General features: G+C 47.7%; 2 protein-coding genes across 3 annotated transcripts; one reads left to right on the forward strand and one right to left on the reverse strand.

Annotated features, from left to right (window-relative positions):
• Positions 1 to 3744: 3744 nt before the first annotated feature.
• LOC307201299 (uncharacterized protein) lies at positions 3745 to 14063 on the forward strand. 2 transcript variants are annotated; one of them, XM_079950360.1, is made up of 5 exons: positions 3745 to 3913; positions 4140 to 4169; positions 5503 to 5628; positions 8819 to 8903; positions 13435 to 14063. In XM_079950360.1, exons 1-5 carry the CDS (start codon positions 3862 to 3864, stop codon positions 14006 to 14008), a joined length of 867 nt encoding a protein of 288 aa, XP_079806486.1. In that variant the 5' UTR covers positions 3745 to 3861; the 3' UTR covers positions 14009 to 14063. The 2 variants fall into 2 exon arrangements, with proteins under 2 accessions (XP_079806486.1, XP_079806485.1); XM_079950359.1 differs by having other exon boundaries at positions 3746 to 3913; positions 4137 to 4169.
• Positions 14064 to 14384: 321 nt separating this feature from the next.
• On the reverse strand, positions 14385 to 20370 carry TMEM238 (transmembrane protein 238). The gene is made up of 2 exons (XM_079950361.1): positions 19407 to 20370; positions 14385 to 14605 (listed from the first exon to the last, which is right to left on the reverse strand). Exon 1 carries the CDS (start codon positions 20114 to 20116, stop codon positions 19412 to 19414), a length of 705 nt encoding a protein of 234 aa, XP_079806487.1. The 5' UTR covers positions 20117 to 20370; the 3' UTR covers positions 14385 to 14605; positions 19407 to 19411.
• Positions 20371 to 24848: the final 4478 nt, after the last annotated feature.

Here is a 24848-nt window from a genome sequence, read left to right on the forward strand (position 1 = left end):
TGGCGACCTCTAGTGCCCAAAACCTGTGACTGCACCAGTTTAAAAGAGGGCAAAAGCTAATAAATACATAAATTGAGTGCAAAAGCAAGTAAATAAGTAAATATAAAGTTGCCGTTTGCCAAAGCAATGGTCAGCACAAGTTGGTCTCCAGCTGTCAGTAACCCCAGGCAGCATTGCCAGTGGTCGGGGATGATGGAAGTTGGAATCCAAAAACATCTGGAGGGCCACAGGTTCCCCAGCCCTGACTAAACCCACAGTTCTGTTTCCCACAGTAGCCAATCAGATGCTTCCAGGAAGCCAACAAGCAAGGCATGAGGGCAATATTCCTTCCCGGCTGTTGCCTCCCTCCAGCAACTTGCATTTTCAGGTATACTACTGTTGAACATCTAAGGGACGCGGGTGGCGCTGCGGGTTAAACCACAGAGCCTAGAACTTGCCAATCAGAAGGTTAGCGGTTTGAATCCCCGCGATAGGGTGAGCTCCCATTGCTCGGTCCCTTCTCCTGCCAACCTAGCAGTTCGAAAGCACGTCAAAGTGCAAGTAGATAAATAGGTACCGCTCCGGCGGGAAGGTAAACGGCGTTTCCGTGCACTGCTTTGGTTTGCCAGAAGCGGCTTAGTCATGCTGGCCACATGACCTGGAAGCTGTACACCGGCTCCCTCGGCCAATAAAGCGAGATGAGCGCTGCAGCCCCAGAGTCGGCCACAACTGGACCTAATGGTCAGGGGTCCTTTTACCTTATTGTTGAACATGGAAGTTTCATTTATTTATTGTGGTGAATTACCACTGACATACCCATCTATTCTCAAGGTATTTGTCTATCCCCCTTCTGAGTCTTCAAAAGTAGGGGGCACCACTGCAGATTCCTTAATTTAATTATGTACCGTGTGAAGAAGCACTGGTTTTTTGCCCTTCCTGAGTCTACTGTTCCTCAATTTCATTGAATGACCTCAATTCTTAGTATTTTGGGAGAGGGCAAAGGCTCAATCCATTTTTTCCACACCATGCTTAATTATATAACCCCCCTAACTATTCCCCCCCCAAAAAAAACATTTTTGCTAAACTGTTAGCATTATAATGATGCAGCACTTTTAGTTTCCTAAATCTCAATCAGTTGCTCAACAAGTATCTGTAATTCCATGTTGCAGAAGAAAGTACTGAGGTTGAAGTAACCGCTAATCCCACTGTGAGTGGGGCTCATCTGTACTTCCATTTGCCCTGCAGCTTTCCCCTAGGTAGGAAAACCAGCAGTTTTCCAAGGGAAAGCTGTGGGGCAAATGCAAAACCGCTTGGATGCTCCTTGATTTCTGGGTGCAGGACAAGCAGAAAAGCGTGGCTGAGCCCCAAGTCTTGATGCCACCCTCCATCTACTCTAATTCCAGGACCATGGGCAGATCCACACCATACATTTAAAGCACATGACCCCTGCCCAAAGAATCCTGGGAACTGTAGTTTCCCACTCGCAGAGCTACAACCCACAGCACCCTTAACAAACTACATTTCCGAGGAATCTCTGGGGGAAATCACGTGCTTTTAATGTGGGGCACGGGGAGTTGCAAAGGATACTGGAGCATTTCAGGATAGGATGTGGGAGAGCATCTGCAAAGAACAGCAGGGTAGGAAATCGCTGTTTCCTATCATTTCCCCTGGGGCAGCGCAGCCATGACCTCAGCTCCCAATAAACGTGAAGGCTCCAGATTTTATAGCCTGAGCCCGGGTGGGGGGGTTGTATCTGCATTTAATAACCCTTGATTAGATTGTGCTTCCACGCTGCTGGGCGCCAGGAACGGCGGAGCCACGAGTGGCCGGGAATTTGTAAGATGGCTTCCCGCTAGGGTGGGGAGCAAGGACAGTTCCTCCTCAATCCCAGCCCATGAATGCAACAATTGGCTTGTCTGTTGATGAAAAGCCACGAACAAGAGGGTGTGTGTGTGTGTAAGTGAAAATAGCAGGACAAAGTAATGAAAGCATCAAAGGACACATTTCAAGAAAGACCGGGTTGCGGGGGGACGACACACAAGCCAAACTGCTAATCAAGTTTTAAAATGTTGGTTTTCAAACCACTTATGAGTGCAGTTTAACTGGTCTTTTTGCCAGCAAAAGTCAAGGTGTATGTAGCCAGCACAAGCATTTTTTATTTGCAATCAGATTTAATCATTTTTATTTACAGCGGCAATCAAGGTGATTGAAAATGGAGGCTCTCCCACCCGTCCCTTCCAGAGCACCACTTTTTGGCGAATCCGCATCCAGGCAGCTAACAGAGGCTGGCATAGTTTGAGTCGATCTGGAGTTAACTGACTGACCTTGCCCCTGAATCAATAAAACCTGGTCATTTCGCATGCAAAAGATCCCAACATCCATCTCCCATCTTCTCCAGAGCAAAGCTCCTGCCTGAAACCCTGGAAAGCCGCTGCCAGTCAGAGTCAACAATACTGAGCTACATGGACCAGTGGGCAAGGACACACTGCATGCCCAGGTAAAAGAAGAACAGACTTGAATAACGTCCAGGAAAGGAGACAAAATCTAGGTTTTGCAGCTGACTAGATGGTGGGTCTAATTTACTATTTGGGAGGCAGGGGGCAGGATATTGCCACATTCCAGAACCGGTGCTGTCTCGCTAGGTGCTTGCCTGCGTCCCACTGCTCAACACAAACAGATGCCCCCTAAAACGCTTCCCACTTTCCAGAGTGGTGGCATGCTTTGGTGAAGTACTATTAGGTTGTTTCCTTTGGATGAGCTTGCAATGGGGATGGCTGCAGCTCAGTGGCAGAGCTGTGCTCCTTGAATTCTGCTGCCCTCTGCTGGGCAAACGTCTCCTGCTTCCTTAAACAGCTCACCCATTCTCCACTATTGTTTTCTTGTGTATTGAACTCACTCCCTGAGCATATACAGTGGTACCTCGGGTTACAGACACTTCAGGTTAGAGACGCTTCAGGTTATAGACACCGCTAACCTCAGGTTACGAACTTTGCTTCAAGATGAGAACAAAAATCGTGCAGCGGCAGCACGGTGGCAGCAGGAGGCCCCATTAGCTAAAGTGGTACCTCAGGTTAAGAACAGTTTCAGGTTAAGAATGGACCTCTGGAACAAATTAAGTTTTTAACCCAAGGTAGCACTGATTTCCCTTTCAATCCCTCCTCAAAACCCACCTTGCCCTCATGTTCTTCGCTTTATCCTCTTGCTCCTTTTATGAACATAGGGCGCCCTAAAGTGAATCAAAACTTTAGCTCATCTGCCCCAGCATTACCTACTATACTAAGGCTGTGCACACACCGTACATTTAAAGCACCTGACTTCTCCCAAGGGATACTGGGAACCCTAGCTTGTTTAGGGTGCTGGGAATTGTAGCTCTGTGAGCAGGGGTGGCGCGTTCCATTTTGCTGCTGGAGGCGAAATGGGAAGTGCCTGCTTGTCTCGCCACTGCTGCCTGCCTCACCCACCCTATTGCCTCTGCCACTGGCAGAGAAGTGGCACTAGCATTGGTGCCCATTGTGGGCGAGATCTCCCCAATTTCAGGGGAGCTCTCGTGTGCTGTTCCTCAGGATTCTATTATTGGGAGGGCTGGATAGGAACACAAAAAGAGCCTGCAGGATCAGGCCACTGGACCATCTAGCCTGGCATCTTGTTCTCCCGGTGGACAACCAGATGTTTTTAGAAAAATGAACGGACAGGATCTTGAGCCTCCTCCTGCCCCAGACCCCCAGCTTCCTGGTTGCTAGGTGTACGAATACTCTAGAACTCCCAGGTTCTATGACACTTCTCTGCAATTCTGACACCATTCATGCCGCAGGCAGCCTCATGGCTCAGGCCCACCCCCTGCCACATGGAACTGGCGTCCCCAAAAGGAGAGAGATATGAGATATGAGCCAGCCTGGTCTGGCTTTTCTTCTTTGTCTAGTGCTGGTCCTAGAAGGTATGTGGAGGAACCCACCTCCCTCAGTCCCCCAGGCTGGGATCAATGCTAGTTTCTTTTGCCATTCATTTGTTAATTTCTGTACCGCTTCATGCCAAAGTTTTAGGCTTCTAAGTGGGATGTTGCACAAGTATCTGGCAGGTGGTGGTGGTGGGATCATTGGCAGTAGTTATGTTTGCCGTTGCCTTCCATTCAAACTCTGATTTTGCCCTTTTCCTTCCAGCAGGTACTAGTGGGAATTTCCTCAAGCCTCTCAGTGAGTAAAAGTGCTTCTTCTTTGGCTTCCTCCCCTACTTTCTTCTGACCCTGAAGTGCTGCTCTCAAAAAAAAGAGAGAGATCAAGGGGCTCCCTCCTGAGGCAACAACAAGAACCACAGCCTCAGGAAGTCCAACGCTTAAAAGCAAGCGGTGGAAGAATTTGTGTCCCTCCAAATGTGTCCCATCGTCCCCTGGACAATTGGCCATGCTGGCAGGGGTTGATGGGAGTTGGAGTCCAACAGCATCAGAAAAGCCACAGGTCCCCGTCCCCCCGGCTTACAATGTCTCCCCCTCCCTTCGTCTTGCCCGCACTTTCCCAAGCTTCCCTTCACAGCCTTAAGAACTAAAGCAGGGATTGGCAACCTAAGGCCCGGGGACCGATGCGACTCAATCACCTTCTCAATCCAGCCCACGGACGGCCCAGGAATCAGCGTGTTTTTACATGAGTAGAATGTGTCCTTTTATTTAAAATGCATCTCTGGGTTATTTGTGGGGCATAGGAATTTGTTCATTTTTTCCCTTCAAAATATAGTCCGGCCCACCGCCTGGTCTGGACCGGCCCACGGCTGAAAAAGGTTGCTGACCCCTGATCGGCTTGGCACTGATCAATTTGTTCCAGTTGTAGCCAAGCCTGATGCTTTCAGGATACTCAAATTTCATATTCAGTACCAATTTTGTGTGGTGAGATTGTAAAAGCCCTGCTTGGCAGCTAAGTGTTTCTGTGATAAAATATGAGGACTACAACTCTCATCATCCCTACCCACTGGCTGTACTTACTGGGGCCGATGGGAGGGTCAAAGATTCCCTACTCCTGACTGAGGAGGCTGAATGCCTTCCTTCTGCATATCCAGCAGGGTAGACCCTCTCAATAGACAGAGTGAGGCAATCACCTCAGGCAGCTGACTCTGGGTGTCAGGAAAGGAACTGGAAAATTATTTAACATATTATTATTGTGGGATCCTCCTCCGGGTGATTCATTTATTGAGGGTTCATCCTGATTTGCCCACACTGTGTGAACATGTGTATTGAATGCTGAACTTGGGTGCATTTTTGGTGTGCTGCACACATGACATTCGTAGAATCATAGAATTGTAGAGTTGAAAAGGACCAACTCACTGCAGTGCAGGAATCATCCATGACAGATGGCCACCCAACCTCTGCTTAAAAACCTCCAGCAAAGGAGATTTATTGTTTATTTATTGTCATGGGAATTATGGGGGAGTCCCAATTTACCGGTGTGGTGGAGCTGTAGGTCATTCATTTGTAAGAGCTGGCAGGACAGAAGCAACCTTAAAACTGGTTGCTTGAACGAATCTCCGTCTCTTTTCTAGCATGCCAACAGGACTCTTCCTTTCAGAAAAAATGTGGTGGCGAAGCAGAAAGTTTCTACCCTCACCAGTGCCAGCAGAAGAAATGCTGTTATAATAACCACACCTGCTACTACCATGCTGTTGATGGTAAGGACGAGCACAGTTTCGTGGCAATTAGCTTATATAGCATAAGTAAAGGCAACTCCCGCACATTGGTTGCACGTTTTTCTTCAAAGTGAACATGTCTCTTTTCAGGGAAGGCCTGTATCACAAGGGCAGCATCTGTAGTACAAACCATTCCTGTATAATTGTCATGGTTCCCCTCTGCCCCCACCCCAAAAGGACCTTGGGAATTGGAATTTGATGGAGGTGCTGGCAATGCTCTTGCATTAGCCCCTCTTGCAGAACCCGGGTGTCCTGGGGAGAGAGAATGACTGTCGAGCCATTGTGAGTCTGTGGCATAAATAATATTCTACTTCCCTTGACAAGCAGAGACTTCTTGTCGCAGGCACCTGTTGGACAGCGCCTGAGACATCACGGATGACAGGAACAAATGTCTTTCCTCACACATGTCTGTGCCACGTTGTGCCTGATATGAGCGCTCAGTCTGCTGAATCCGTGCTTGGTTGCAATAATGGACTGGATAAGGGCCAATACACTGAAGCTTAATCCAGAGAAGACTGAGATGCTGTTGGTGGTGACCAGTTGAGTGGTGTGCAGATTGCTCTAGATGGGGTCACACTCCTTCTGAAAGAGCCTAGTTGTGGTTTGGGGGTTCTCCTGGGCTCACTGCTTTCACTTGAGGTAACAGGTGGACTCAGTGGGACAGAATGCCTTCTGTCAGCTTGGGCCAGTGGCCCATTTACAACTTTTATCTGGGGAGGAATAACTGTTTTTGAGCTTTAAAGCCCTTTCTGGCTCAGGATCCCAATGCCTTCTGCAACACTCCTTGCCCCAATATGAACATATTTGGACCCTTAAAACTACATCTCAAGTGCCTCTCCAGGTCCCCCCTCTGAGGGAGGCTCAGGGGGTGGTGACAAGGGAGAGGGCCTTTGCAGCTGTGGCTCCCTATCTGAGGAATGAGCTCCCCAGCGAGGTCCACCTGATGCCTTCACTGACATCTTTACAATGTCATGTGAGGTAAATACTTACCTTGCCCCCTCCCAAGGCTCTTGATAGACTAAGACTATATTCAAAACAAAATTAAAAAAATCCTTCCAGTAGCACCTTAAAGACCAACTAAGTTAGTTCTTGGTATGAGCTTTCGTGTGCATGCACACTTCTTCAGATACACTGAAACAGAAGTGTATCTGAAGAAGTGTAACTGAAGAAGTGTATCTGAAGAAGTGTGCATGCACACGAAAGCTCATACCAAGAACTATCTTAGTTGGTCTTTAAGGTGCTACTGGAAGGAATTTTTTTATTTTGTTTTGACTATGGCAGACCAACACGGCTACCTATCTGTAACTAAGACTATATTGTTTGTTATTAGTATGCTGCCAAAGCCACAGTGGCTGTTACAGGGGTTGTTGTTTTTTGTTCTGTTTTATGGTGCAATATATCTATTTGTTTCTAACAGAGTCGTAAGTCCTTTGAAAAATAGAGTGAAGATTATGCTGACAACTGTCAGGGCAAATTGCATTTTAATGGCTGTTTCTGTGTAAATGTGTTTATTGTTTTTTACTAGTTTGTCATTATTACTTTCTTTACATCATGATGTTTTTAAATGTCTGAAGCCACCTTGAATCCCATCTTGGAAGAAAGGTGGGATATAAATACATATAATAATGTCATTTGGAGACCTTTGGGTAACAAGCGACTAACAAATATTTTATTATAATTATCATTATTATTATTTTTTCCGGGAAGACACACAGGCGAGCTAAAACTAACAGCACAATCCTATCCATGTTTACTCAAAATAAGACTCATGGTGTCCAGTTTGCTTAGGATTGCTGCCAGCAAAGCTCTTTTCATTCAGGCTGAGTACATTTTACTGGCTTACAACGCTGTATGTACACGGCTTCACATACCAATGGCGGGAGTGGACTGACTGCAGAGCACACAACCTCGTTCTAAGTGGATACAATGAATGTCTGAGGGAATATCTGGCTGTGCCCCCAAGCTGTGCCCATTTGTTTTAACATCTGCCGATAACAGCAGCTGTAATCGTTTTGGGATGGGAGCATCTCCCTAGAACAGGGATTCCCAAACTGTGGAGCCTGGACCACCTGTGTTTCCATGGCCTTTGTTCAAGAGGTCTGCAGCCTGTCTGTAAAAATACTAGTGAAAACCATACAGCATTTAACACAGCACATCACAATGGCTGCGACAGGCGGGGGTGGGAGGGATTAAGTGTTCCACCAAGATGCTGGAAAAATTTCAAGCGGCCCAGTCCGTGAGGCGAGGAAGCTTGGGAACCAGCTCTCTAGAAGATGTTCTAACATCATGTGTAGGTAAACCACTTAGAGGTCTTTTTGCTTGAGTAAGCATTATATAGATTTTGATAAGCAGCCTGTGGGGTATGGTGCAAAAAACTAATCGCAAAACTGGGAAAGCCCCACCCACCTGAAGAAAAGAAGGGGGAACTCCAGATGCTTGGAATAGGATTTATTATTATGATTATTTTACTATTAGACTGTCTGCCATTATGTTTTGTATTATGTTTTGATCATTGATGTTTTTAATGTTTTTAATGTTGTACACCACCCTGGGATCTTCTGATAAAGGGCAGTATATAAACAGAAATAAATTAATAATAATAATAATAATAATAATAATAATAATAATAATAATAATAATAATATTCAGGCCCTAAATGCTAGTTTCAACACTCTGTGTCCTCCATCCAGGCAAGCAAGAAGCTTTATTAGAGTTCAAGGGCACATCCCAGACAAGCAAAACCACCTGAGGGGGTGCAAAGGAGGGTGAATGAGTGAGGGGGGAGAATCCTGAGGGCCACATTTCATCTCCCCACAGCCTCACTCTGCATGTTTCAGAACGTATCCTTCCTCAGAGGCGCATTTTTAGCTGCAATCCTGGAGGATATCAGTCACCGCTAGCCATGATGGTGATTTGCTACAAGTATTGCAGGCGGTATGTCCGTGATACTGTTTGCTGGGAATTGCAAATGAAAAGAGTGGCTGTTGTGCTCATGTTCTTCTCGCGGGCTTCCTGCGGGCATTTGGTTGGCCACTGCAAGACCAGGATGCTGGACTAGGTGGGTCTGTGCCCTAGGGTGCCCTCTAACTTGGCCTGGATCAAGCCATGCCATCACCCGTTACATCTCAGCCTCTGGGTGAGGGAATCACTAACATCTACCTTTCCCCAACAGCTGCCAGACAACGCCGGAACGCAGGGATCCTTGGCGGGATCTCTGTCATCGTGGCCATCCTCAGCATGTGTCTTTATTTCAGCTGGTAGGTGGCTCCATTTTGGCTTCTTTGTGTACCTTCCAGCAGGTGGGGATCAAAGAAGGATGGGAACAACGTGCAGAAAAGGAAACACACATAAAAACCTGTGATTTTAAAAAATGCCACTGCTTTACCCAGCCCACCTCTAGCATACTCGGGAATCAAATGTTCTGTGTCCCTTTTGTAGAAAATGTTATACTTTGTGCCTGCAGAACCTGGCCATTGTAATTTGTGGATTTTTTTAAATGGACCCCAAGGGTACCATTTAGTCCAGCCCCCTGAAGTTCAGGAAGCTCAGCTTAAGCATCCATGATGGATGGCCTTCCAACCTCTGCTTAAAAACCTCCAAGGAAAGAGTCCACAACCTCTCTTGTGGGTCTGTTCCACTGTCGAACAGCTCTTTCCGTCAGAAAGTACTTCCTGATGTTTAGCAGGAATTGCCTTTCTTGTGATTTGAATCCATTGGTTCTGGCCCTACCCTCTGGAGCAGGAGAAAACAAGCTTGCTCTGTCCTCCATGTGACAACCCTTTAGATGTTTTGCTAAAAGCCCAGCCAGCTTTAGATGCTTTATTTTGTTATGGTTGATTTGATCAGCGAGAGAACTTTGGTGCTTGTATGTGGGATCAAGATGGCAAAGAACTGGTGTACAAAGTGTGGGTCTTTAGGTTTATTACCATTGTATTTGGGGAATGGAGCATTGGGGAGTTGGAGTGCCTACGGCTCCTTTTGAAATATCATGCTTCTGCCTTTTTTACGAGAGTGAAAGTTCTCAAGGGTTAATGCCTGATTGAGAACAGTTTTTTAAAAAATGCTTTTCTCATGGTAGTGATATTACGGGGTGGCTGGGGGGGCGGTCTGCTCCAACCGCTCCTGAGATCTTGTTTTCAAATGTATGGCACTTACTATTTTTATTTGGGTAAGATCTCAGGCTCCCCCCCCCCCCCACCCAAGCCTGTGCTTTTGTTAAAAGTGAAAATATCGTTCTTTGTGTTTTGCAAGAATTGTACTGTGGCCTGCTTTGCAAGGCGAGGGTGAAAAATTAGAAAGCACTTCCGCAAATTTAAAATGCTATTACAGAAAGTTGGAAGCTGTAGAGATGGTTCAGATGAGAACGCAGTGGGCGCAGCCTGTGTATCGTAAAAGAGCATGGATTACACTCTCCCTGCACGACCCTAGCAGACACCCGCACACTGGATTTGCTGAGCACATGCATGTAAAGTCTAATGTTTATAGGCCAGAGGACCTGGTTGTGTCCCATCTTTTTATTTCATGTTTAGGTTTGCTTGGTTTTGCATTATTTCAAACGCTGCCTTCCCCACCCCTTTCAGAAGGCCCCACCTAAAGGTAAAGGTAAAGGTACCCCTGCCCGTACGGGCCAGTCTTGACAGACTCTGGGGTTGTGCGCCCATCTCACTTAAGAGGCCAGGGGCCAGCGCTGTCCGGAGACACTTCCGGGTCACGTGGCCAGCGTGACATCGCTGCTCTGGCCAGAGCCAGAGCCGCACACGGAAACGCCGTTTACCTTCCCGCTGGTAAGCGGTCCCTATTTATCTACTTGCACCCGGAGGTGCTTTCGAACTGCTAGGTTGGCAGGCGCTGGGACCGAGCAGCGGGAGCGCACCCCGCCGCGGGGATTCGAACCGCCGACCTTTCGATCGGCAAGCCCTAGGCGCTGAGGCTTTAACCCACAGCGCCACCACTGCCCCTCAATAAGGCCAAACTTAGATTCACAAAATGTTTAGGGTTATCCCTCCAGAGAAAAAGGACTCTTGAGCTGTACACCTTAATCTGGTACTTGAAGCTGACCTCACAATCTTCTTTGTGCATGGTAAGGAATAAGCAGCATGTAACATCAGCCCCCATAACTGGTAGGTTTCTGGACTCGTGTGATCTTCCTCTTGCTGCCCTTTAGCTTCAGATCTACATCTGGGTACAACCATTGTTCTGTCCTGACTCTTCCAAGCCAGCCTCTGCATGCTTCCAGACAACCTGCTTTATTGAGCATTTATTCTGATTTGTTTTCAGGGAGATGAGACAACAGTGGCTAATTAATGAGTTTTCATTCTGATTTGTTTTCGAGGTTCAATGTTATTGCGCACTTTCCAGTGCATTTCCCGCTCACATTCCTTATTGCAAAAAGACTGATCTTTTGGAGAAGTGGATTTGTTGCACAAGCCCTTCCAATCAACTATAATTGTGCAACCTGAATTTGCTGGTGTATGACTGAATCCCACCCAGAAATAGTGACAGTCTGAAACCTTCCTCTGTCTCGTATTCCCACTCTCCCACCCATACCTTGTTGCCTGCCCATCTCTTATATTTGCTTCAAGGAAGCGGCTTTTTTTTAAAAAAATAGCTGCTCTAGGAAACCTGGGAGTGCTGAGCAGCAAGCATGCCCACGGTGCTATCATGAATGTTATTTCCCCCCTCCACTAGAGTTGGGAAAGTTAGGGCCCAGGACCCCGCACCCCGCCGCAGGGATTCGAACCGCCGACCTTTCGATCGGCAAGCCCTAGGCGCTGAGGCTTTAACCCACAGCACCACCTGCGTCCCTCCTAGTGGCCCTAAAAGGTCCAGAGTCCGCCAGCCGCCACTAGTCAGATGTTTCCCCACCCCCGTACTAAAAACTGCCCTCTTCCTGATATTGGTTATGAGTTTGAAATGTAATAGGGAAGATAAGAAATGCCTATTGAGAGATTAGATTGGAAAATTTTCAGACAGGATTGATGGAAGTCAAAAATTTGAATAAGATGTAAAAGTATGTTTAATTACAGTTGAAAATGATATGTTAAAAAAAAACTAATTAAAATTATATTAAAAAAAACCAAAAAGAACTGCCCTTTTCCACAATAATATGGGAGTTCCATAGTACTTCTAGTCTAAGCCCATAGGAGCTCCAGCTCTCTTTAAGAGAAAGAAACCCAGAAACCTGGATCTGCCAAACCTCATCTCACCTTCCCAATCACCACTGACTTCACCTTTTTATTCTTGGGGCCCGCCTCCAATATCCACCTGTAACAAAGTACCTAATTTATTTATTTTTAACATGAGAGGGGATGCCCCTTCCTGCTTGCTCTATTTGTCACCACCCCTTGCCTTGCCTCAGTTTCCATCCCATAGTGTTTCCCTTTCCACATCTCCCCTCGCCATGCCTGTTTCCTTCTCAAGACCACCATTTGTTGTCCCTTCCTCAGCTTCTGAACCCACAAAAAGGCGGCAAGATCTCCTGCGATATTGCAGCTTCCCACCACATGAACGACACACCTCCCCACGCCCCACCGTCTTGCTCATCAAAAGGGCAACATCTCTTCTCTTCCTCCCTCCCTCTTTCCTTTTCTCCTTCTATTCTATTCTTTTCTCTCCCTCTCCTGCCAGAAAAAGCCTCTATCAGTGTAAGGGAGAAAAAATATGTGTCACCTGCCCCCCCCCCAGTCATGGTACTGAAGCCCCCTCCCCCATGTGACCCATTCAGGCTCTGGGGTGATCCCTTCAGGGGCCAGCTTCCAAGTTGTGACTCAGTCCAGTGTGCCTGTTGTACAAAGGTGAGCATCTCACCTGTTTCTCTGTGAAATTTTCCCACTGCCCTCCCCCCCCCCACCTGCAGCCACCAGAAGGCTGCCCCATAATGGAATGTGGCCCCCAGGTTTTTCAAGGCCTGTTTCCCCTTCCCCATTTGGGCTTAGCTGTATACAGCTGATAATAATTTGTTCTAAACTAGTAAAGAACCAGCAAACCAGAAATGAGTGAAGATTTGTAGTGAGGACGTACCCTTTTTCCTTCTTCTCTTCACCATCTTTTGTGATTTCTCTCTAGAAAAGCAGATCCCTTAACTCTACCGGTGCAACCTTCCTCGGGTTCGGCCGAGACCCTCTTGACTCACCAGTAACGCTACTTCACACAGGTTCCTGGCATGCTTAGGAACACAACTGTTGTTAAAGTAGCCACTTTTTTTCCTGGGAAAGGTCCTGGGCCTAGTTCAGTGTGGCAGTGGGGTTAGCAGAGCTTTCAAAAGTATGAGGAGCCCTATCACCAGTGGCCTCATATTTTAGCCAAAGTTATTAGAAAGGCTCACTGTCAGAATGAACTAGGGTACATGCAGAAGAACGTGATTTCAGGGAGCAGCCTGCTGTGGAAGTGCCGGTCCGTATCTCAGTCGTGAAGCATCATCATCTCTCATTCACCCCTTTGTGGAGCAGGCCTGTGCTGATTGCCAAGTCAAAAGCCATCTCCCTCATCCCATTAGAGCTGTTTTCAACACAGTGAGAAGAACCGATAGATAATGAAGGAGTCCCCAAACACTCCTCTCCCTGAGATCAAGAATCTCATGCTCCAGATAAGGGGGAAAGCAGCCAACTTGAATAATAGAAGCCAGGTGTATTTATGAGCAGAGGAGGGAATGTTGTGGCAGGGGGGTAGGGGAAGCAGAGCTCACCCCATAGAAAACCCTACATGCATGCACCCACTCCTGCATGCCGTAGGAAATCCGCCTCTCCCTTCCTCCCTCCCCATGTTCTGATGTGCTTCTCTCCCACACAGGAAGTTTAAGGAGTTCCAAGTAAAGGAAAGAGAGCTGGAGAGGCCGCGGAGCGAGGGAGAAATGGCCGATTATCTGGTCAAGCTCCTGGACGAAGAAAGCGAAGTGGACGACGCCCTAGATCACAGGAACCCCTGGATGCAAGGAAATTACGTGGAACAGCCACGCTGGAGCACAGAAGCGAGGATGGGGAGTATGGAGGAGCCACCGTGGAGTGCAGAAATCACCCCGGAACCGAGCCCAGGGCCAATGCAGCCAGCGGAAACCCTGGCACTGCCCCCAGCGGCTCCCCCAGAACCCCCACCAGCACCGCCTCCAGCACCTCCGCCAGCGCCAGCTGGGGAACCTCCACCCCCGCCACCTCCAGCACCTCCGCCACCTGGGGCACCAGCCCCAGCAGCATCTGGGGAACCACCCCCGGCGCCTCCACCTCCGCCACCACCACCTCCGCCACCTGCGGAACCAGCCCCAGCGCCATCTGGGGAACCACCCCCAGCACCTCCACCTCCGCCGCCACCTGCGGAACCACCCCCGGCGCCACCCCCACCACCTCCACCGGCTCCTCCACCAGCATAACCACCCCATATAGCACATATATATTTATTATCAATAAAAGAGTTTAGTTTCCCCAGCCTCTGGTTATTGCTGTGGTTTCTAGATCCAATCCCCCTAGAATCCTTGGTCGCCTGGGACAGAAATCAGGAGTTCCAGTTCCCAGCCACCTTTGACGATCCTCCCATCCACCCCAGCTATACTTTTCGATCCCATTTTTCTGCCCTTGCGACTTCAAAAGCTCTGAGACAAGAAGAAAGGAGGCCACTTTCTTGCCCGTGGCCCTGCCACTGAGTAGAAAGCCAGAATTTCTGTCTGTTGTGCCTTTGTTATGGGCCCTCGTTCAGAAGGGGTGCCCACCCAGATTGCAGCAAAAAGAAAAGAACGGAGACCTTGGGGATGGGGTGGGGGGAGGAATGCATTATTGAAATGTATGCAAAGCAAAATCCACACAGAAACTACTGGATGAAGGTGGGCACAGCTGGCGAAGAGATGAGTCTAATATCCCTTTTCTGGGATATGGTCAGAGGTCAGGTCCAGTCCCAGGAGAGTCCTGGCGAGTCCATTCATTCATCCCGCAAGTGGGCCAGAAGATCCTCCAGTTAATGGCGAGCAGGACACCTGCAAGAAAAGAAGAACTTGGGGTTGGAGCAGGAATGGAAATTGTGGCAACAGCTCCCAAGTCAAATAGAGGGAAGGGGAGAGGCAATTAAGAGGGTGAAAATGAAATTCAGGCGGTGGCATGTCGGAGTCCCCTGCCCCGGGCAAGGATGAGAAGCACCTGGCACTCGCACGAGGTTTTGTAGCTGTTAAATTTGTATCCTGCCTTTCCACCAAATGGTGCTCAAGGCAGCCAATGACAAAAATGCAAACATAGTAAGATGCAACAGAACACAATAGAACATGAAAGTTAAAAGGAAACACCACAAGGCCAGTAAAACAGAACTAAAAACAACCAGGTACAACGGTTTTTCAACGTATTTGCAAGTCAGCTGGTGGGCCAAAGGCCTGTCTAAATAAAAATGCTGTTTCCTGCCAAAAGAAGGGCATCAGAGGGTTCCAGAGCCAAGGCTCCTCCCTTAAATTGCTGCCCAATGTGCTCCAGATGTTGGTGGGACAGGCAGGAAGGCATCTGAGGCCTTTAGCACCTGTGCAGGCTCACAATTTAGTACGATTTTTAAAAGTCTTGCTAAAAAATGGAAAACAGGTGGCAGGCCTATACACCCGGACATTGCGAGGCTGCCACAGGAAGCAAGGCCCACAGCTTAGTGGTAGGAAATGTGCAGACAAAGCCCAACCCCCAACACCTCTAGGGTAAGGCTGTCTCCGGTCTGAATCCCTAGAGAGGATGTGTGGCTTGCTGGTGGACAATATGGTGGCAAGGCGTCATGCCTCCCATGCTCAGTGAGGATGCTTATGTGGCAGTAGTGCTGCTGATCCCCAAGCCAATCTTCCCCCAAAGAATCCCGGGAAGTGTAGTTTGTTAAAGAGGGGCTGACAGCCGTTAGGGTTCCCCTTGCAGAGATACAATTCCCAGAGTGGTTTAACAATCAACCCCTCTTCTTCCAAGGGCACTCTGGGAATTGTAGCTGTGTGAGAGGGACAAGGGTCTCTTAATAGCTCTCGGCCACCTTAACAAACTACAGTTCCCAGTGTGTATCTGAAGAAGTGTGCATGCACACGAAAGCTCATACCAAGAACTAACTTAGTTGGTCTTTAAGGTGCTACTGGAAGGAATTTTTTTATTTTGTTTTGACTATGGCAGACCAACACGGCTACCTATCTGTATACAGTTCCCATGATCCTCTGGGGGAAGCCGTGACTGTCAAAGTGGTATAACAGTGCTGGTGTGGATGCCGCCCAGTGGTCTATTCTCACCAACAGCTATCTAGAGTTTTGGAGAGGAGACAATCCCAGCCGTACTTGCAGATACGCCAGAGATTGAACCTGGAACCTTCTGTGCGCAAGACAGGTGCTCTACCACTGCGCTATGAGCTCTTCCTTTTCAAGCAGATGTTTCTGCAAAGCAGGACATATGGCCCTCTTAATGGCAGCAGGGGTTCAGGCACTTGGTAGGCAAAGAAAAAAGCGAGAAATGGCTTGCTGGGCAGAGGGGGCAGGGAGGAGGCTGTGTATGCCGCTGGGAGCCCCTTGAAGGAAGGGTGCAATAGCAATAAACTAAATAGAAGTAGAATCATAGTCCAAACCCCGGCAACGCAGGAATCTCTTGCCTAACGTGGGGCTTGAACCCGCAAGCCTGAGATTAAGAGTCTTCTGCTCTACTGACTGAGCCACATTAGCAGGTTTTGGAAAGTGGAGGGTGGGGAGATGCAGGTTTAGAAACCTCAAGAAACAGGGCTGTGAAGAACAGCTGAATGCAACCCAGTGAGCAGACTTTTATGTACCCCCACCCCATCCACCTCTCAAACAGACAGGAAAAAAAACTGAGCTTGTCACGTATATAGCAGGAATGATGCTGTGTTCAGCATAGAAGGTCACCCTCGCAGTCCGCCAGAGATGCCAGGATGGGTTTGTGTGTGTGCATGTACGTGTGTGTGAATGTGAGGATTGTCTCTTGTTTCATCCAGATTAAAAAAACCAACACCCAACAACACCTGCTGTCTCTGGTTTCAGGCCATGTTGTGTTAAAAGTTTAATGATGATACCGAAAGAGGAACAAAAGTGGAAAGGGAAGTTAAAAGGCAGAAGAGAGAGCAGGGCTGTGGTCTGCAAAGGATGTGGAAGGACAGAAGCTGGCCTCTGCCGGATTAGACCAAGGCTCCACCTGGACTATCCTTGATTTAGGTCTCCTGGGCCATTTTGGCTAGGTCACCCCCAACTGCCTTGCACCTGGTATCATGTCTATGGTGTCAGGTGTGGGATAAATTGGCATAGCAGCAGGGTAAAAGGGTTTTTTCAGGCACAGACGATGAACAGCACCTGCAAAGCCCTTCGCAAGGAGGCTGAAGCGCCAACTATCAGCTGAATCAAGTTCTTAAGATTAGAATCTAGATTAAAGTCTAGACCAGGCACCCCCAAACTCGGCCCTCCAGATGTTTTGGTACTACAATTCCCATCATCCCTGACCGCTGGTCCTGTTAGCTAGGGATGATGGGAGTTGTAGTCCCAAAACGTCCGAAGGACAGAGTTTGGGGATGCCTGGTCTAGACTAAGTGCCCTGTTTCCAAGGCTGCCTTGGGGAAGATCCCAGCAAGGCATATAGCCTTCCCCCCTCCCCCCACTGTGTCTTCCAGCTTGATATATATTGCCTCTGAACATGGATTTAGCAAACATGGCCAACAGACCTACTCTCCATGAATGTGTCCAATCCTTCTTAAAAATCATCTTAGCTGTTGTCACATCCAACAAATCTGCATAGCAGGCAGAAATCTGTCAGGTGCAACTTCTTCTGGCAGAGAGATAGTGTTGATAAGAAAAGTTTTTCTGGCTGAATTTATGCTTGCTGCTCAAAGTGAAAGAACAAACAAACACAAACACACACACACACACACGCTTCGTTGATAAGGGTAACTGGGGCTCTTTCTCAGCTCTCCAGGGAAACGTAAGTGAACAGGTAATAATGCTAAGCATCTGCTCTGCCATTGAGCTACAGCCCAGTCACAAGATGCTGTGGGTCAACAAGGCTCCCCTTCTATTAAGGCTGTGGTTCCCAAACTTTTCCCTGCCACGGATCACTTGAAATTTGCTGAGAGTCTCGGCGGACCACTAAAAGAGTTTCTGCCTATTTTAGCATTTGCAACTTGCTGTTGCTAGAGGCCGGATGATTTTTTAATTGTAGTTTTATTGCATCTTTTATTTCTTACATAATTTATTCTATTGTACTGCAATTTGAATTCTATAAACTCCAAGTGATAATGAAATAAGAAGCAAAAGGAGCAATAAAGATATGATTAAAAATCAATATATTTAACTCAATGGATGTGCCATCTTCTGTCTTCAAATTCAGAGACACACCACGGCCCACCTGAATGAAGCTTGTGGACCACCAGTGATCTGTGCTGGTTTGGGAACCCTTGCTTTAAATGATCTGCAGCAGGGGGGTGCTGGGGTTTGCAGAAGCAGCCCATCGAGGGAAAGTGTGGCTGCTCACCCTACAAATCCAATCTGTCCCAGAATAGCTGCTGGTTCGATTCTCACACAGTCACAAATGCCTTGGGGGAAGTCGGGTTAAACTCCACCCCTTTCGTGCTAATTGTAGATCAAAAGGATGCCAAGGGAGCAACTGGTCCAGGTTAAAGCATGCACATCCCAGAATATTAAAGGATTATGACAGATTGGGACAGACATTGCCTCAACCAAATCATCCAGATAGCCAGGAAAATAAAACTTCAAAAACACATAACTCCTAACGCCTTTTATCAGCAAGCTGGTGTGCAGAAATCAGCAGGGGGAGGTTTTCACGGCATGAAAGCGAAACATAATCGCCCACCTGATGTCAAGCAAGCGATTAAAGGCTGCGGGTTAGAAAGTCTGCAGATCTTGTGGCCGTAGAGACTTGCCCAGGGAAATCAGAGCAGGACACAGGAAGGTAATTTATACCAAGGCTGGGTTCACACTCCCATTTACAGTGGTACCTCGGGTTAAGTACTTAATTCATTCCAGAGGTCTGTTCTTAACCTGAAACTGTTCTTAACCTGAAGCACCACTTTAGCTAATGGGGCCTCCTGCTGCCGCTGCGCCACCAGAGCACGATTTCTGTTCTCATCCTGAAGCAAAGTTCTTAACCTGAAGCACTATTTCTGGGTTAGCGGAGTCTGTAACCTGAAGCATCCGTAACCTGAAGCATCCATAACCTGAAGCGTATGTAACCTGAGGTACCACTGTACTGTGCACTCACTAGGTTTCCAGTGCTGGTTTTTTAAACAGAATAATAGAATCTGAGAATAATAGAATTGTAGAGTTGGATGGGAGCCTGAGAGTCATCTAGTCCAACTCCTTGCAATGCAGAGATTTCAGCTAAAGCATCCATGACAGATGGCCATTCAAACTCTGCCTTAAGACCGCCAAGAATGGAGAGTCCACTACCTCCAAAGGGACTCTGTTCCGCTGTCAAACTGTTTACACACGTATTCTTTGATGGATCGCTTCTCAAGCCACCTTCACACCAACTGGTTCTCTAGCCAATTTGTGAACCCCTTTGCAAAAGCATCCCGCCCCAACAACGCCTCCTGGTGTGAACACAAACAGAAGCGAATCTGACACTAATGAAGCGGCGCTGATGTGAACAGTTGGATGTCGGGGAAGAGCCAGGCAAGGCGTTGAAAACGACTGCGCCCTGAGCCTAGTAACGTCAACACACCCCGAGCAGGAAGGCCCACGGGACTGGTCCATCTAGTCCAATACTGCCGACCCTGACTGGCAGCAGCCGTCCATCGGGTGGACGGGCAGGGCTGGGCATTACCTCCTCTAGGCGGCTTCCCGGCTGCTCTGCACCGTCCTCATGGCCAGCCGAGTGTCCTGGCGTCGGGACCACGTCCTCGAGATCTTCCTGGCCAGACGGGCCAGCGTGCCGCTCTTGGCCCCGTAGTCCCTGGCCAGCTCTTCGGGGGCGATCTCGATGTTGCCCGTGTACCACATGATCCAGCCCAGCAGGCTCAGGAAGACCAGCACTGCGCCCGAGTAGATCAGCAGGTCGCCGAAGTCGCGGCCCCGAAGGCGCAGCCGCGCGAAGATGCCCGTCAGCAGCGCCCCGGTGCCCGCGGCGTCCATGAGCACCGCGAAGGCCAAGGCCAGCCGGCAGCGGCCCAGCCCCGAGGGGGAGCCCATGATGGCCGGGGATCGGCGGCGCCCGTCGTCCAGCGGGGTCGCGCGGCACGTCGGGGCTGCTTCCCAAGAGGGAGGAGCGGGGCGAGCTTCAGGATCGGGAAGGGCGCTGCAAAAAAGGAAAGTGTGGGGTGGAGGGTGGGAGGTTTTGGACGGCGCAAAAGCTCCCGAGTCACAGCGAGGCAACCCGAGAGGGCAGGAAGGGGAGGGGAGCCGGGACGGTGCCCTTCCAGGCAAAACCCCGTCCGGGGAAAGGGAGGGAGGAAGAGGGCGAGGAAGGACAGCGGGGCAGGAAGGAGGAGTGGCCCAGGTGAGAGAGACCCGGGAAAGCGGCCCGACCAGTTTCATAAGGGGAGGGACCGGCAAACAGGTAGCAGGCGGCTTGGCTTTGCTCTCACGATCCGGGAATCCAGGCTCTCCAGGCCCCCTGCCGACCTTGAGCTAACCTGTCTCCCAGCCTCATTTGGGAGTCCACGATGCTTGCTCGTTTTCTCTCACTGCCCCACCTCCTCCCCAAGAATCTGTCTCTCACTTGGCTTGCAGGGGACCCAGGAGTCCCCGTCTTGTCCTCTCAACCCCGTTCCCTTTTCACCATGTACAGAATTAGTCATCAACTCCTGCACGCACTACAGTGAGCCCAGTCATAAAGGCGCAAGAGAAGCTTCCTGCTCCCTTTTGTGCGGACAGCCAACCAGACCCAAGGAACAAGTTGGAAGGGGCGTGGCTGGTGGCGGTGCTATTTACAGCCCTGGATGTGCAGGAATGCATTGTGTTTCTGAAGCCGCCTTTTGTCAATGATGCAGCCCTGCAGGAATAACTGCAGTCAAGGCTGCATTCCTAAGCGCACCGGCAAGGGCCTAACGCCCACTGAACTCAATGGGACTTGCTTAGGTAACATATAGGAAACAGCACCACCATCTTTCACCTCCCTAAACTAGGCATTTCACACTTGCCGTCTTGGGTGCAGGTGTCCTCTCTTGACTACACACACCTGTCCTGAAAAGTTATGTGGTTTCAGCAGGAAGTTATGGGACGTGCGAGGACTGGAAACGAATCAGTATGTCCCTTCCGTAACTTTGCCAGCACAAACAATAGTATTGAAGGCAGGGTGACATGTAACTGCCCCAATAGCGCCATGAGCACAAATCATCATGAGTGCACAATAAAAAGAATTCTGGAAGGATTAAGGTAACCATTTTTCCCTCTTTATTTTTTTATTTATTAATTTAACATTATTACAAAATATAAGCAAAATATTGCAAATATGTACATACGTAAATATGTACATATGTACATATTTCAGATAAGCACACATATATAAAAAAAGAACAAAAGAAAAAAAGTAGAAAAGAAAAAAGAAGAAATAGAGAAAAGAAGAAGAAAAATTTGAAGAATTTCTTCCAAATTTATTCTACAAATATCTCAATATGAAAATATTAATAAAATTTCATTAATTGACTTCCATCGCTTACACTGCACTTCCTATATACATTTTAAGCAATATTGTATCAGTTATTCCATATTTCCCCCATACAATCTCACACAAATAAGTTTTCTAAATCTTCCATCAATCTGTTCTAAACACAACCAATACTTTAGACTAAGGTAACCATTATATTGTATTTGAAATCAGGGAAGTAAAGAGCATTGAAATGAGAGCAACAATAATCTCCAATTATCAAAAGACCGGACAAATTCAAGAAGCATATACGGCTATCAATGTCCACAAGCCACAGTGGCAATGCTCTGCCTCCATGCTCAGAGGCAGAAAAGCATTACTTCGGAAGCTTCTGAATATCAGTTGCTGGAAATTACAGGAGAGGAGAGGGCTCTTGTGATCCTGCCTGCATCCTGCGGCAACCAGATGCTGGACTGGATTGGCCCTTGGCCTGATCCGTGCGTGATGATGACTACAGGTGACATTAACAGATAAGGCATTATGGGTATGCATACCACCATAAGCTTTGGGTCACCCCAAATGATACACCAGCACAGTGGCGTAGCGTGGGGGGTGCAGGGGGGCCAGCCGCACCGGGTGCAACATCTGGGGTTAGGGGAAATCCACGGGTTAGGGGGCGCAAATTACTTGCCTTGCCCCGGGTGCTGACAACCCATGCTACGCCACTGCACCAGCAGCTCCAGGAGACTTTTCTTTTATTAAAAGGCATTGAGTGGTGTTTTAAACTCTCATGGAAATAAGGAGCTGGGAACATATAGCCGGCTTCAACATTACCCATTTCTGCCATCTGGTTAACATCTGAAAGCCAGTGTGGTGTAGTGGTTAAGAGTGGTAGACTCGTAATCTGGTGAACTGGGTTCACGTCTCCGCTCCTCCACATGCAGCTGCTGGGTGACCTTGGGCTAGTCACACTTCTCTGAAGTCTCTCAGCCTCACTCACCTCACAGAGTGTTTGTTGTGGGGGAGGAAGGGAAAAGGAGAATGTTAGCCGCTTTGAGACTCCTCAGGGTAGTGATAAAGCGGGATATCAAATCCAAACTCTTCTTCTTCTTCTTCTAACACGAGAGATCTCAGACTGATCTCAGGTGGTGCAATGGGTCAGTGTGCAGAAGGTTGATGGTTTGAACCCACCCAGGGATGGCGGTAGACAGGAATCCTGCCTTGCAGGGGGTTGGACTAGATGACCCTCGGGGTCCCTCTCAACTCTACAGTTTTATTATTCCCTGAGATGTAAGGCCATTGTGCCAGAAGCTACACAGAGCCCCTTAAATGCTTTCCGTACGTTGCCTCTAAATGGTGGCCACATACAGCCTCTGACCATGTGGTGAAACCCAGGTTTGCCGCCTCTCTGCAGCTTCTTGGGAATTCAAGGAAGTGGAACTATGTGTTTGGCTATGCTACAAAAGCTTGGTTCGTGTTTCCTGTTTAGCAGGACAGTTGCTTCCTGGTGGGAGGATCAAACACACTTTGTTTGAAGAGCAGAATCATGCGAGACCAACAGGTCACATGCAAAGTGCTGGTCTGGCGCGGGAATTCTTCACATGATCTTCCTGTCTCATGGGATTCTTTCATTTATTCCTGCATTGCCAGAGCTGCATGGGGAAAGCAACCTCGATACCATGCTGGTGACATGTGAATCAGATCTTTGGCACATCGGATAAGACAGCTAAGGACCCTGTGGCTATCTCCAAATGGCCAAGATCCCCCCCCCCTTTTCCACGGAACATAATAAATTTGCACTGTTCCAAGATACTGCACTGCCATTTCTGAACACGCTTTGATCTTTGCAACTGTTTGATGTAGGAAAAGCTTTATGGCAAGGCCCGCCCCCCAGGCAATAAAATGATTTGCATTTTTAACAAGCTTTGTTCTCCACTACACTTCTCCCTCTGGCTGGAATTAGCTGTTTTTCCATTCTGCCTGATTAAAGTATCTGTGTAACTCAAAAGCTTGCAAGCTTCTCTCCCAGGCAAACCTTAAAACAATCAAAAACCTAGTTCTTTTTTTGTGGGGGGGGGAGTGTATTGGAGTGTCACTTGGGTGGTGGGATTCAAGCCCCGCCTCAGCCAGAGACACACCAGGAGGTGGTTTTGGCCTCAGTATCCCTATCTTTAAAATGGGGATGTTATCACCAGGTGGTTTATGAGAGCACTATTTAGGAACAACAGTAAGTAGGAACAACAACAAAATGTTACAGTGTATTTTCACCTTCTACCAGGAGTGCTCCTGTTCAGGGTTCTAGCAAGCTGGCCACATCCTCTTCCAGATTACAGTACTGTTATCTAAAACATTTCCTCTTGCTTCAACTCCATTTTCATTTTTCTTTTTCAAGTGGCACTCAACATTACATGGCTACTGAGCTTGATAAGTCCCCTCATTGGGCTGTCCTTTTGGGGGCAGTATTGTCTCTAATTCTTTTTTAATATATATATATATTCTTTTTGTACATCTGCAAAACTTGGGGTTTTCCCAACCATGCTAATACCACCCCTCTTGTTTCTCAGTGACTCTGCTTTTACTGCAAGTCTGCCTGAGCTTCCCACCTACATAAGGATTTAGAGAGAATGATTTATAGCCCAGTTTTCCTTTGCAACGAAGCCCAAGGCAGCTCTCCCCACAGCATTCATAAAAATAAGAACATCACAATCACTTAGCAAAACGAGACACAACCCAGGCAATATTATTCAGCTAACTGCCTGAGCCTGTGCACATTTATTCAATTACGTCCCAGTGGCCTAGATTGTATGCAGAGCACTGTAAACTGTCGTTAATGGTTTACTTTGAAGGTCCTGGTGGCTCCTTATATTACTGCACTCCTGGTGTGAGCAGAAATAACAAATCATAATTTCTATGGTTACATTTGAACCAGGGATTTTGGTTTGCTTCAGTCAAACAAGCCAGAGCTGGGAGTAACATTGTATTCACATTATGGTTTTGTTTGGAATGAAGCAAACCAGTGTCCCTGGTTTGGACGTAACACTAAACTAGGGATTATAGTTTGTGGTTCCTGTGTGTGCTGTGGGAGGGACAAAGTTGGAGCCATCTGCATATTCATGGCAAACCATTAACAATAGTTTTCCATGGTATGCAAACATAGTTAATGAGTTTAATGGAGTTTATCTCCAAGTACGCATGTACAGGAATGCAGTTTCAGATGGCAATCCCCAGTGAAAAATGTGGGAATCAGTAAAAGTCTGTGGCCGTTATACAGATCTGAAGGGGTAAATGGGAGACAGAAAGATTGTGGGGGAGGAGGGAGAGAAAAGAATGAGTTGTTTAAATTTTCCCAGTAAAAATGTAAAAACAAAAAAAACCACTTACAAACCATTTTTCTTTTAGAATAATGTAAAAAAAAATTAATGCAGGGTTGCAAAGTACTGTGTTAGCTGCATTTCTCTCTCTCAAAATAGTTTCTAATTGTACAAGACAATCAACAGGAAAAGATACAGTAGGGACACAGGATACAGTAATTATAATAATTGTTGTCTATTATTATTATTATTATTATTATTATTATATGCATCAAACCTTTCTCTTTTTTTTAAAAAAAGAGTTGGAATCTTTTTGAAATTCTTGCTTAGATTTTCCCTGCCTGAATGGCATGCCAAACCATAATCTAAA

This window comes from Podarcis cretensis (assembly GCF_951804945.1).
Source record: "Podarcis cretensis genome assembly, chromosome: 13".
In the NCBI taxonomy this organism is placed as follows: domain Eukaryota; kingdom Metazoa; phylum Chordata; class Lepidosauria; order Squamata; family Lacertidae; genus Podarcis; species Podarcis cretensis.

What these genes read in the sequence shown, in the direction of transcription:
- LOC307201299 (XM_079950359.1), top strand. Translation starts at nt 3,862, where the DNA reads ATGAGCCAGCCTGGTCTGGCTTTTCTTCTTTGTCTAGTGCTGGTCCTA. An exon ending in TCTAGTGCTGGTCCTAGAAG is followed by an intron (nt 3,914 to 4,136) that starts GTATGTGGAGGA and finishes TTTTCCTTCCAG; the next exon opens with CAGGTACTAGTGGGAATTTC. An exon ending in ATGTGTCTTTATTTCAGCTG is followed by an intron (nt 8,904 to 13,434) that starts GTAGGTGGCTCC and finishes TCTCCCACACAG; the next exon opens with GAAGTTTAAGGAGTTCCAAG.
- TMEM238 (XM_079950361.1), bottom strand. Translation starts at nt 20,116, where the DNA reads ATGAAACTGGTCGGGCCGCTTTCCCGGGTCTCTCTCACCTGGGCCACT.